Source organism: Myotis myotis, unplaced genomic scaffold (genome assembly GCF_014108235.1).
Source record: "Myotis myotis isolate mMyoMyo1 unplaced genomic scaffold, mMyoMyo1.p scaffold_m19_p_8, whole genome shotgun sequence".
Taxonomy (NCBI): Eukaryota; Metazoa; Chordata; class Mammalia; order Chiroptera; family Vespertilionidae; genus Myotis; species Myotis myotis.
Genome location: NW_023416390.1, coordinates 30190496 through 30203981, shown reverse-complemented (window position 1 = coordinate 30203981; position 13486 = coordinate 30190496). Strand labels below are relative to the sequence as shown.

The 13486-nt window shown below is 40.4% G+C and overlaps 2 protein-coding genes across 11 annotated transcripts in view; both read right to left on the bottom strand.

Annotated features, from left to right (window-relative positions):
* The window catches only part of LOC118661413 (nuclear body protein SP140-like protein), an 81027-nt gene extending 70984 nt beyond the window's left edge, over positions 1-10043 (bottom strand). For all 4 annotated transcript variants that reach the window (XM_036319506.1, XM_036319507.1, XM_036319508.1 and 1 more), the window contains exons 1-2: positions 9952-10043; positions 8051-8200 (exon numbers count right to left, since the gene is read on the bottom strand). In XM_036319506.1, coding sequence (XP_036175399.1) covers positions 8051-8200; positions 9952-9985 — 184 coding nt within the window. In that variant the 5' untranslated portion in view covers positions 9986-10043. The remainder of the gene's footprint in view (positions 1-8050; positions 8201-9951) is intronic.
* LOC118661411 (nuclear body protein SP140-like protein) overlaps positions 1-13486 on the bottom strand; it is a 280649-nt gene that overhangs the window by 261896 nt on the left and 5267 nt on the right. The gene's annotated exons all lie outside the window — the stretch shown is intronic.

Below are 13486 nucleotides of genomic sequence, written 5' to 3'. Positions count from 1 at the left end.
AGCATTTTGCCTCCACTGAGCCACAAGTCACAATGTGCACTCTATATTAATTGAAGGAAACTTGTGTTTTACATTGATAGATATTAAGAACTATTAGAATAAAAATATTATTTAAAATGTTGTCTTATTGTAACATCAAGACTAGGTAACATCTTTATTTGTGTTTTTCTCTTTTCCTTGTGGGTTTAGCTCAAAAGACATGTTTCTAATACATCTGGGAAAGTAGGAAGGGAAAAGCAACCACTTTGTACACTAAAGTGCTGCAGATCTGATGACCACTCACGCTATACTCAGGATTGAGGAAACAACATTTTGATAACTGTTTTGAGTTCCAGAAGTACAAATTAAATAACACGAAATCCAGGAAGCTAGTCTTGTCTTTCCCTTTATCTCCATGTGACGTTGTGGAAGATTTGAAACATTTATATGATTTTGTTTTCTCATCTAGAAACAAGGGTAACAATGGCCATCTTTCACACTCCTCAGGGCTGTTGTAAAGGAAAAAGTAAGAACCTATTTGCAAAGATCCTTTGTAAAGCCATTCCATATGTCATGACTTTTAGGAAAACTCTCTAAAAAACCACATTTTGGATTTCAAAACACCTTAACCGTTTCTGCTAACACAGGACAGCTGGAGGAATTGACCCTCAACACTATTCAAACTTTGTGATTAGATGACAATTTGACCTTCCAATAAAGAAATATTTAGCATCTCTTCTCTGTAGAAATCACTGTATAAACCCAACACTTTATAGTCACAGAATTAGTTTTAAAATAAACTCACTACTTCGCTAGCCGATTACTACTATATAATTAATAAATGGGTGTATTGGTTGATTTATAGGAACTATGGATTAATAGGCCACATATTTTTTAAAAATATAAATATAATGATTTCTTATTACCTTGCACATCCCAAAAGGTTGAGTAAAATAAACACAGAGAATGGGATTCCAGGATAAACTGGATCCGTGGTATAGGATGAACTCAGAATTGATGCCTCAGGAAACAGTGCCTCTTAATTGAGGTTCCTGCATCTCAAGCCCTGAGCTCCCACCTCCTTACCTGGCTCCCTGTTCAATGCTGTGGTGGAAGCTTCAGGGGGTCCATCTCCATCAGTAAATTCTGCAAAGTCTTGACTGTCAATCACTGCACAAAGGAGAAAAAAGCATGCAGTGTCTTGGAGTGGGACCAGGGAGACCCCTCTGTGGAAACCACTTCATGGGAGCAGTAGGAAGACATAGAAGCTAAGTTAACTCAGGTCCCTCTGGTGTGTGGCCGATGTGTGTGACCTTTGGGTTGTTCCAGGCCCTACCTGGAAGCTTGTGAAGTTCATGCACAGAGCGCAGCTTTGCCCAACCTGAAGCACACTTCTATGCCCACCCTCACTATACCTGCTATCCCCATGCCCATTCTATATCAACTCCCATCTTCACTCTATCTCTTACCTCCACTCTCTGATATCTCCACCCTCATTCTATCTCTTTCTTTGATTCATTCCAAACATATCTAAATATTTATTAAGCTAGATAGAGGGATCAAAGAGAAGTATACCACATAAAGCCTATCTTTTAAAAATGGCATCAAATATGTATTGTTAATATTTAATGTGTTTATTATTTTTATACTTAATTTATTGGGATGACATTGCTTCACAGAACTGTAGAGGATTCAAGTGTACAACTGAATAAGACATCATTTCCACACTGCATCAATCACCCATCACCCCAAATGAAGTCTCTTGGTTTGGCTCATTTTTGGCTATTATGCTGATTTCTGGCAAAAGTGTCTCTTTATACCACTCCTTCTCTTTGTGTGTGTTTTTCTCATCTCCTTTCATGAATATCTTGATTTTCTGAAAAATTTCCCTACCTCAATACCTTCCTCTCTTTGCATATAGAAACATACACTCTGATATCAACACTTAAATTTACCATTTCTGTTTTTTATATTTTTTCCAATTACTGGGGACGTGTTTCTGTTGACCTCGCCATAAGGCCCTTGTTCCCTCCCCTTTCTACCTTAAGCCAAGGCCACCATTACTATATCCAAGGGCCCTGATGACATGTTTCAGACCCTTGTCTGGTACATTCTTTCAGTCAGCCTTACCTATTACGTCAGATGCCTCGTTACAGTCAGTCCTTGCTTTGGCTTCACATTCAACTCCTGAATATAAAAATGGCTTTTCCTTCTTTATATCCACTGGGTTTACAGAGCAGGAGGTGTTTTGGTTTCCCTGGTGGAGTAGCTCTTCTCCTGGACAAAATTGTAAGAAATGAAGAATTTCATTTGCCTCCCTAAGGGATTAAGCACCCTCAAACAATCAACAAGCCCTTCTCCCTGTAATTACATTGCAGGGGAAAACTCCCCCATCTGCTGCTAACCCTGTCCTTTCTCTGTTCCTGTCTTAAAAATAACAACAACATATTTTTATTGATTGAGAGAGAGAGAGAGAGAGAGAGAGAGAGAGAGAGAGAGAATAGAGATATATAAATATCAATGAGAGAAAACATCATGGATCAGCTGCCTCCTGCACACACCCCTATTGGGCATGGAGCCCGCAAACCTGGCATGTGCTCTGATGGGGAATCAAACCACCGACCCCTGGGTGCATGGGAGTATGCTCAGCCAACTGAGCCACTCTGGCCAGAGTTTTTCTGTTTTCCTTTGGCCCCTGTATTATGTATTCCATTCAATTTCTTCTTTTACATGTAGCTTATGGATTTGTGTTCATGTCTGTAATTGTATTATATTTTAGCTCTGCTTCTTTCCTGAGGTTGTCTTAGAAATCTGGTATTGAAGAAGGCAGATCTCTCAGTTGTATACTTCCCAGAATGACTTTGTGAAATAAAGTTCCTATCTCCCCGCCACTCTCCTTTTCTAAAAGTGCTTGGAAAGTTTACTTGATAAAAATATTGAAATTGTAGTGTTTGAGCGATTGGCCTCTTTAAGTTTATTTGTCACAGCCATTAGTCTAACTAACACAAAAGTTAAAATATGAACTTATGCCGAAACCGGTTTGGCTCAGTGGATAGAGCGTCCGCCTGCGGACTGAAAGGTCCCGGGTTCGATTCCGGTCAAGGGCATGTACCTGGGTTGTGGGCACTTCCCCAGTGGGGGATGTGCAGGAGACAGCTGATTGATGTTTCTCTCTCATCGATGTTTCTAACTCTCTATCTCTCTCTCTTCCTCTCTGTAAAAAATCAATAAAATATATTTTAAAAAAATATGAACTTATATTAACACAAATATTTATTTTGCTATGAATGAAGAAGCAAAAATTAGAATGTATCTTTTGTAGTAAACACTATTCAGTTGTCACCATGAAAAGCTCTTATTTGCTTGCTCTTACCTGTTTTGCAAAGTATTTTTCCAGAGGTTGGTGATTTTCTGAAATCCATGGACTCTATAAAGTAAAAGGGAGAGAACTGTATTTGTTTGCAGTGGTCTTACAGAGTCTATGACAACTCACACAGCAGATAGGGTTTGTGATAATGTCAGTGTTGAGATGATCATATTCCTCTTTCTCTCACTTGAACCCAGTTCTGGTGCTCCCCTGAGCACCATAATGCTGGGCTCCTGCCTGGTGCTCCCATTTACTTTCCATGTGAATTTGTAAATGACCCTCAAACATTATCATCTCCAGTTTCTTCCACTATGAATGCTGGGATAACCTACTTACCCTATCTCCCTGTTAAGGTTTTGTGAAAGAATGAAATTTTTCACAAAAGCCCTGTGACAAATCAAAATCTAAGTCAAACAGCTAAGTATCATTTAAGTTTGAAAGTAGTTGGTCTAAACCATTTTTTCCAGAAGTAATTAATGTTAGCACAAATTATACTTTGAAGATATTCTAAGTTTTGTATTAATGACACTATTGTCAACCGTGAAATATTGTGCTCACTCTGCTTATAGAATAAAAACTCTTTGGTATTAATAAATGATAGTGTTTAGTAAAAACGACTGCTATTTACTAGTGCAATATTGCTTCTTTTTCAATATATCAATTGATTGTGCTCATCCAGTCAAACAATCACTTATAATGCCTCTTGCCTCCTCCCATATTCCAATACAACTGAAATAGCTAAATGCTTAAAATGGTATCCCAGAAGTAATGAATCAATGCTTATAGGGAACCTCCGAAAAAGATTCATCATGAAAACAGAGCTCCGGATTTAGACTCTGGATATTTGTCCAGAAATACAATCTTATCTACTACTGTTTATAGTTATGAATAGGTGTATTCTTGGTTCTCTCCTCTCTGTTTGATTCTAAGCCTTAGAGTCTAAGGGATCAAGTACTAAAGAGTAGGATTCTTAGGTGTCTCACTGTGTGACCAGGGAACCAATGCAGCATAGAATTTCTTAATACAACTTAAATTTTTTAAAAAACCCATGTATACCATGGCCTGCACACAGGACACCTGGTCTGTCCCTTTATGTCACCTGCCTTGTAGGTTAGTGATGCTCTATTTCATGTCCCCATAGCAGAGACAAGTCAATCACAAAGAGCCCCTGTACTCCATTTGAACTTGGCCTTCCTACACTTCTCTCTTTTCTACCTCTTATTCTACTATTGCCATTTCACACTTCCTTCATCTGCTGTTTCTTTGTGGGGAGACCTTGGAAATCTCATGTTAAGAAACTTGTTGGTAGGGAGCCTCTTCTACCCCCTGGTACTCCGAAATAATCTCTGGTGTCTGAGCCATAGCCCTATTTTGGGACCACTTTTCAGAGCACTTTGCCTACACTAAGCCACAAGTCACAATGTGCACTCTCTATAAACTGAAGGAAACTTAGGTTTTTACATTGATAGATATTGAGAGCTATTAGAATAAAAGAATTATTTACAATATTGTCTTGTTGTAAGATCAAGACTAGGTAACATCTTTATTTGTGTTTTTCTCTTTTCCTAGTGGGTTTAGCTCAAAAGACATGTTTCTAATCCTTCTGGGAAAGGAGGAAGGGAAAAGCAATCACCACTTTGTAAACTAAAGTGCTGCAGATCTGATGACCACTCATGCTATACACAGGATTGAGGAAACAACATTTTGGTAACTGTTTTGAGCTCCAGAAGTTTACAAAGGAAATAACACAAAATCCAGGAAGCTAGTCTTGTCTTTCCCTTTTTCCATGAGACTCTGTGGAAGATTTGAAACATTTATATGATTTGTTTTCTCATCTACAAACAAGGGTAATAATGGCCATCTTGCACACTCCTCAGGGCTGTTGTAAAGGAAAAAGTAAGACACTATTTGCAAAGATACTTTGAAAAGTCATTCTATATGTCATGACTTGCTGGAGAACTCTCTAAAAAACAACAGTTTGGGTTTGAAAAAACCTTATCCATTTCTGCTAACACAGGAGAGCTGGAGGAATTGACCCTCAACACTATTCAGACTTTGTGATTAGATGACAATATGACCTTCTAATAAAGAAATATTTAGCTTTCTCTTCTCTGTAGAAATCACTGTATAAACTCAACACTTTATTGTCACAGAATTAGTTTTTAAATAAATTCACTACTTCGCTAGCCTATTTCTACTATATAATCAATAGGTGGGTGCATTGGTTGATTTATAAGACCTATGGATTAATAGTCCACATATTTTTAAAAAATATAAATATAATGATTTCTTATTACCTTGCACCTCCCAAAGGTCAGGTAAAATAAACATAGAGAATGGGATTCCAGGATAAACAGGGTCTGTGGTATAGGATGAACTCAGAATTGATGCCTTAGGAAACAGTGCCTCTTACTTGAGGTTCCTGCACCCCAAGCCTTGAACTCCCACCTCCTCACCTGGCTTCCTTTTCAATGCTGAGGTGGAACCTTTGGGAGGCTCATCTTCATCAGTAAATTCTTCAAAGTCCTGACTGTTGATCACTGCAAATATTAGAAGAAGAAAAAACCCTAGTGTCTTGGGGGTGGGGCCACATAGCCCCCGGTTGGAAACCGTTCATGAGATTACTAGGAAGACCTAGAAGCCAAGTTATCTCAGGTCCCTCTGGTCTGTGCCTGATGTGTGTGACCTGCAGGTTGCTCCAGGTCCTACCCAGAAGGTTGTGAAGTTCATGCACAGGGGCTGCGTTGCCCATCCTGCAGCACTTTTCTATGCCCCGCCCCTCGGCTTGCTCAACCTGCTATCCACATCCACATTCTACCTCAACTCGGATCTTCACTTTACTTCTTACCTCCATTCTCTTTCTATCTAGTATCTCCACCCTCAGTCTACCTCTTTCTTTCTTTCTTTGCATCATTTCCAAACATCTCTAAATATGTACTAAGCTAGAAAGCTATTTCAGAGAGAAGTCTACATACATAAAGCCAAACTTTAGAAATGGCATCAAATTATATATTTTTAATATTTTTATTTACTTATTATCATTTTAAATTTAATTTATTGGTTTGCACACTGCATCAATTGCACATCTCCCCAAGCAAAGTCTCTTGGTTCAATTCATTTTTGCTACATATGCCTGTTTCTGGCAAAGGTATCTCTTTATGCCTTTCCTTGTCTTCGTTTGGGTGTGTGTGTTTTTTTCATACCCTTTCATGGATATCTTATCTCTCTGAAATATTCCCTTTTCTTTAACCCTTACTGCAATACCTTCCTTTCTTTGAATATAGAAATATACACTCTGATATCAATATTTAAAGTTCCCATTTCTGTTTTGGATATTTTTTCCAATTACTAGGGATATTTTTCTGTTGATCTCAAAGTATAAGGCACTTGTTCCTTCCCCTTTCTACCTCTAACCAAGGTCACCAGGACTGTCTCCATGGGCCCTGATGACATGTCCCAGACCCTTGCCTGGATCCAGGATCCACATCACACATTCTTTCAGCCAGCCTTACCTATACACTGTCAGACACTTGGTTACAGTCAGTCCTTGCTTGGGCTTCAGATTTAACTCCTGAATTTAAAAATATGAAGGAAAATATGACTTTTCCTTCTCTATACCCATTGGGTTTACAGAGCAGGAGGTATTTTGGTTTCCCTGGTGGAGTAGCTCTGCTCCTGGACAAAATTGTAATAAATGAAGAATTTCATTTGCCTTCCCTAAGGGAGTGAGCACCCTCACTACAATCAACAAGCCCTTCTTCCTCTAATTCCATTGCAGAGGAAAGCTCCCCCACTGCTGTCCTTTCCTGCTCCTCAACTGTGTCCTTTCTTTGTGTCTCTTTTTTTTTCAATGTTTTTATTGATTTTTAGAGAGAGGAGGAGGGAAAGGGATAGAGAAGTAGAAGCATCGATGCAAGAGAAACATAATCGATCAGCTGCCTCCTGCACACAACCCTATTGGGGATCCAACCATCAACCTGGGCATGTGTCCTGACTTGGAATGGAACCGGAGACCTCTTGGTTTCTGGGTGGACACTGAGCCACAATGCCAGGCAATTTGTGCCTCTCTTAATTGTACATGTTTTACTGTCCAGGGGAGAGGCTTATTTTTATCTGACTGGGTTTCAGGGCCATTTTTATTTTGTGGACACATTTCCTTCTTAATGGTGTTAGGTACATCCCTTCCTTCTTTGTGGTGATTCTCAAACCAGACAATGCTTGGCCCTCTCTCTCTCTCTACCTGGTTCACCCTCTGCCAGGTCTTCATTCATTGTCCTTTATTCCTTCTCGACATAGTTCTCTTTGTATCTCCCCCTATTTTTTCTATTTATTGCTATTATTGCCCTCAGCATTTTTCTCTCTTTATACTTCTTTTCTACAGTACTTCACCCTAGACCCATTAGGTAGGTGCCCAGAACACAAGAAGGTCCTGAGAGTAAGATCCTCCTTGCATGTGGCCCTCCTGGATTTTTTCAGTTTATCCATTCTCTGTTAAGTTTTCTGTTTTCTTCTTTTCTATTTCTGTTTCTTAATTATTCCTGTGAACTGTGAATGCCTTTTCTACATCTAATTTGTCTTTCTTTATATTTGTCTTTTTAGCACTCAATCATCACCATAGTCTTCCCTGTGCCTAACCCACAATACCAAATCCCTCCACCTGCCAGTTCCCCTCCACACACATCAAACCCAGTCACTCAGTCTTACCTGCTGTCTTAGACTCTTGGGCACGTTGTTCATTTGATTGTTGGCTTTTTAGTGCATCCTTATTGTCACTGGTTGTATCTGTTTCAGTTGCATTTATCTCTGGTGTGTCATGGCGGAGCTCTAAGGGTCCACGTTCAGGTTGAGCTGTATCTAGACCACGTTTAGATTCATAGATATTTTAGTCACTCCCTGAATCAATTAGAATCTAACAGGAAAATACAAAGCTCTCTAAGCTTTTGGATCGGAGGGAATTTAATCCAGGGGATTAGTTATACAGCTGATGGTAGAGCTGACAATTCCAAATGCAGGATTTGGCAACCCAAAGAATAGTCAACAGGAAGCTATGGGAGGGATCTAGGGTAAGCTCATGTGTTAATGACACTGGATAGGTGGAAGCTGAACCATGGCTGGACTGCTTGGTGGGAGGTAGAGTCATGGGAGATGCAATGCCAGAATTGCTGCCCAAGACAGTGATGGGGAAATACCATGCTTCTCCCTTGCTCCCCCTCTCCACTCTCTTGCTGGTATCACCCAGGTTAGGAGCTCAGCAGTAAGCAGTAGCAAGGGAGATGACAAGCAAGTATGCAGAGTCTGTGGCCAGAGATAGAGGGCAGAGCAGAGCAGGAACCCATAAGGAATGAATCCCTGAGTAAACCACCCAGGACCAGCATACCCCCTTCCCCAAGGTGAGCCTCCTCTGCTCATGTTTTATTCCATTGACCCACCCTACTCTGTTCCCACAAACCTCACTAGTGTATGAAAAGATAAATATATTTTTTCAGAGCAGCTTAGATTTTTTTCATTTAGTGCTATTTTTCTAAGCAAAGTAATTTATGTAAAGATGATTTAAATATTAATTCCCACAATTTTAACATAGAACCTTGGCCCTGGTGCATGTTTTGTGCCACATCCACAGTTCCTTGGAGCCTCCTCTTGGGGAAGGGGCATGAAGCATAGCTTTTCCCTTGCCTGTGCTGGTCACAGTCAACTGTCCCAGCTGAGACAGACACTTAACACATTTATTGGTGGTTTGTTGTGCATCATTAGAGTTATAATATCATTTTCTCCTTCCCCCAAACCTAATACCTGTGCGCACACACACTGAATCCCTTCTCTGCTCATTATTCATCATTATTCCTTCCTTTCACACCTCCCCATACCCACCAGCTACCCTTGTAAGTGAACTGCTAAGAATATGGATTGATGCATGTTAGATATTTTATATTCTTAAATATTAACTTTTTTTTCCCTAAATGTTAATAGCTAAAACTATAGTGGTGCTTTCAAAACATTCTAAAGGGTTGGGGGTTTTTTTTCTTTTATAAAAATGTATTACTAATTTAGAACATCCTTTCTTAAATAAGACATCCCAGTACAAGCTACGTAATAATGACTTTTATGTTGTTTTTAGAGCAGCTTCAGGCCTGTTGTCCCAGAGATGATGGGAGAGGGTTTGCTCAGGAGGCACATAGCATCCATGGTCCTGTGTGAGGGACTCAACAGGTGAGAGATCCTGGCCTAGGGGGAACACACTCATCACCACTACCCAACCACCTTCATGGCAGTGTTGGCCATCACTGAACATAATGTCAAAGCAAGGCTGCAGCCAGATTCAAGCAAGACAGAGGCAGAAAACTGTGAAGCCAGGTGCATGGGCATTACGTCCAGGCCCAGGCTGTCAGGAGCTGGTAGCCAGTGCATTTCAGGAGTATGGAAGGAGCGACTCTCCCAGGCAACCAGAAAAATGAAGACTCCGTTATCTATAAATCCTTGGCAAAATTGCCAATGCAAAGACTGACTATTCTGGGCAATTAGTACTAAAAAGAAGCAGCCCCCTACCATAGCACCTGCCAGATGGGACAAGAAAGCAAAGGGTCACAGAAGAGTAAACAGGAACAGACCTTTGTAGTTACAGGCATCTGGGCCTAACCACATCAGTCTTTGATATGAAGTACCACCAGTTCCTGGGGGAAGAAATGAGAGGTTTATTTCAAAAATTGAAGTATAAGCTATGCCATTCTCCCCTAATCTCATTTAGTCTTTATAAAGTAGGAGTTCAAGATCCCTTCCCCCAGGTATCAATACAGAGCCCATCTGGACCTGGAGGATCCCACCCAACTCTTGCCATCAGCTGCCCTCTGTCCTTAGCCAGGCCATCTCACTGAGATAATCCACAAGTCACTCAGTAAACAGCAATGGCTTTTCTTGTCACCCATGGCCATAGGGAATCTGTTTCTGTTGCCAGGTATACTCCTGATTGGTAGACTTATCTGACTTCCTACAAAGTCATGTCTCCTTGTCCAAGCCTCCTTCACACCACACCCTCCAAATACATGTCTGTTTCTCTGTCTTGTTGGCCTTTTTATGAGATTCAATGTCTACTTCTCCTATGTTTTCTCTAGCTCCTGATATTCTTCTTTCTGTATCTTTCTCTCTGCACGTTTCCCTTCTTTTGACTCATAATTCTGTCTTTTTCATGAGGTTATCTGGATGTGTATAGGGTTAAGCACACAAGCTCTGGGTTCAGAAAGTCTGGATTCATCGTACTTCATTTGACCTCAGGCCAACTACATACATGGCCTCTTGAGATTTCAGTCTCCTTTTCTGCAAATGGACAAAGAGTGATACTTCCCCTCAAGGGCAGCTGTGAGCACTAAGCCCACAACTGCCAGAGTAAATGATCTATAAGTGAGCTCTTAGTAATATGGTTGTCATCGCTGTGTAATTTACCCCATTCTTCTGTCCTTCATTTCTCTTTCTTCCTTCATCTCTCAAAATACCCACATCTCCTCGTACATATCTCACCACTTCCTCTCTTCTCTCCCTATATGACTGCCCATCTCCTTGAATATTCCTGCTCTTGAACAGCATCTCCCACATTTAAATCAGTCCCTTCTTCTACCATCATCCAGAATATCTCCTCTGATGTTGACCTTGGGCCCATATTTCTTAGCTCTTCACAGCTCCACACTCATCTTCTCCTGCAGGGTCTCTCTAAATCAGTTACCTCCAGGTTAGCATCGTCTTTTAATCTGATTTTCTGACACACTGGGTTCCCATTCCTCTGTCTTGGTTATTGGGCCCAGGATCTCTTGTCAGAGCTCCTCCTCCAGGATCATCCCTTGGTCAGACTCTCATACAAACAGCCCTCCCTGCCTTCTCTATGCTCTTCAACAGGTCTTCCCTGATTCCCAAACTCCACTCAGAACTCAGGCCCACTTCCCATTCTCCTTTTCTTAGCAGAAGAGAATCAGTTTTTATGTGTTTGCAATCACCTTGTTCCAGGCTTTGTTGATTATTAAGCCTCTCCTCGATTTCTTCTCTATCACTTTCTAAAAGGAATTCTATCTTTGGTATCACTGAAGAGAGGGCATAAGAGGAAGACAATTAGAGATCACTTCATGGAGTGGGAGTGTTGTCATCTCAAATTACATGTTTAGGAATTTCCACCGCTTGTATCACTCAGTGCTCAGTGGGTCCCAATCCTATTGGTAAAGTTTACCCTTCATCCCTGGGACAGAAAAGAGAATACCCAACAAAGGGGCCCTTATGCTTCCCACACAGAAAGGAGCCACTTGAATTTCAAGATAAAAGAGTTGTGGCAGCATCATGAGCTTGTTACTCATGTAAAAAATTTCAGCTGGCCAGGAAAGCATATATCAAAATAAATAATGTACTCCCTATTTTGAAATGTGTTTACTTAACTGTTTTAACAGTAAAGAAAAAGAGAGGGCTTTCCTTGTGAGGAAAACAAAAATTCTGTAGAGGTTTATGTGTATAAAAGAGGATAAAATTCCAAATCTTTAAAAATGTGGCTGGACAAGAGAAGGTTTTGGCTTAACTGAGTCAGGGAGGATAAGTGCTTCCCAAAGAGACAAATCAGAGGACATGGGAGCCAATTAGAAAGATTTCCCAGGGGCACCCAGATCCCAGGACAAAGGAAAGGCACTCTTTGAAGATGAAAGCAGGGTGTGAATATTATGGCACAAGCAGACATCGCAAGATACGTGGAGCAGGGATCTTGGAAGGTTACCAAAAAAAGGAGAACACAGCACCAGCCTTGGGCCCCTGCATGTAGGTAGCTCAACAAACATATGGAGGAAAGTAATACACCTGTAATCCTTGGTGCAAGTCTCTGGAGGCACCCGGGGAAGAGATGGAGGGAAGCAGTTAGACAATATGCCTAAGGGCTGATGGCAGGGGTACCTCCTGGGGCAATAATCCTGTACTTATTAACCTTATAAACCTGTACTCTCTCTTTACTGTGTGGTAAATAACATTAAATTACTTAACTTTAGAAGCTAGACCTCTCTAAAACCTTCTTTTATACTTATCCCATTTGAATAAACTCCCACAATCTGCTTCTCACTCTGAGATTAATCTAATTTGTCCTTGTTCTGCAGACACATGGACTCTTTAACACTCTATGCTTGCTCCCATGGCACTACATTCCTCAGTTCATATCATTTTTTTTCTTTTCGATTCTCCAGAGTTACTTGGAGATCTTTTTGAGACCAAAAGTATATAGAATAAAAAGTTTTCTAGGCAAGTCAAACAAAAATTATTGGAGGATATCTTTACTCAGAACCAATAAAAAATATAAAATCATGCATTCTCAGGGAAAAAATAGAGAATCAAACCAGTAGTTTTGTATAAAACCATCTCTGGCAGAGCAATTGGTTTTGTGATTATTTGATTGTTTATCACACTTGTTATGGAGAATGAGTTAATAAAACCATTTCTACTTCTTCAAGAGCAAATTTGACCTTGCTCATTAATCTGGATACTTGATGATGGTGGTCTTTCTTCTGTGTTAGTAGGCCAACACTATGCTTAGAGTTAAAAATGACCAGTGACTGCAGGTAGGTAAATTTCATGTGGCCTGGGAGAGACTAGATACTAACTATAATCCATTTTTTGTCTTCCTTCAACGTGGTGACTGTTGTAACTCAACTGTTCCTTGAGCCATCTCTAAAAGATATGACCACAGAGTTGTTCCATGAGATATTGACACCCCTGTGCATGCTGTAGCTAAATCAGGGTGGATCCAGCACCCATATCTAATCCATCACTTGAGGCAGGTTGTATTCAACTTTGTGGACTGCTGTGTGGAACTTTGCAAATGGTCCCATAAAAGAGGAGCAACTGATGCTGCCCTTTGGGGATGTTGTGTTTCTCGTCATGTGTTCTTCTAAGTAAATCTGATGTCCCTATGGCTCTGGTAGTCCTGTGACTCTAAATGCCTAGTTAAGCAGATTTGCTGCTGGGTGTTTGTATTCTAGCCATTATATCATAAACTTTGAGAGGCTCATTATATGTCTTTTCTTAACTGCTACATCCACACTGCCAAGCACCTTGTGTGACACATGGTAAACAGTCAATACATACCTGTGGGAATAAACTTGCTCGGGACATCAAAATGTAGGTAATAAACAT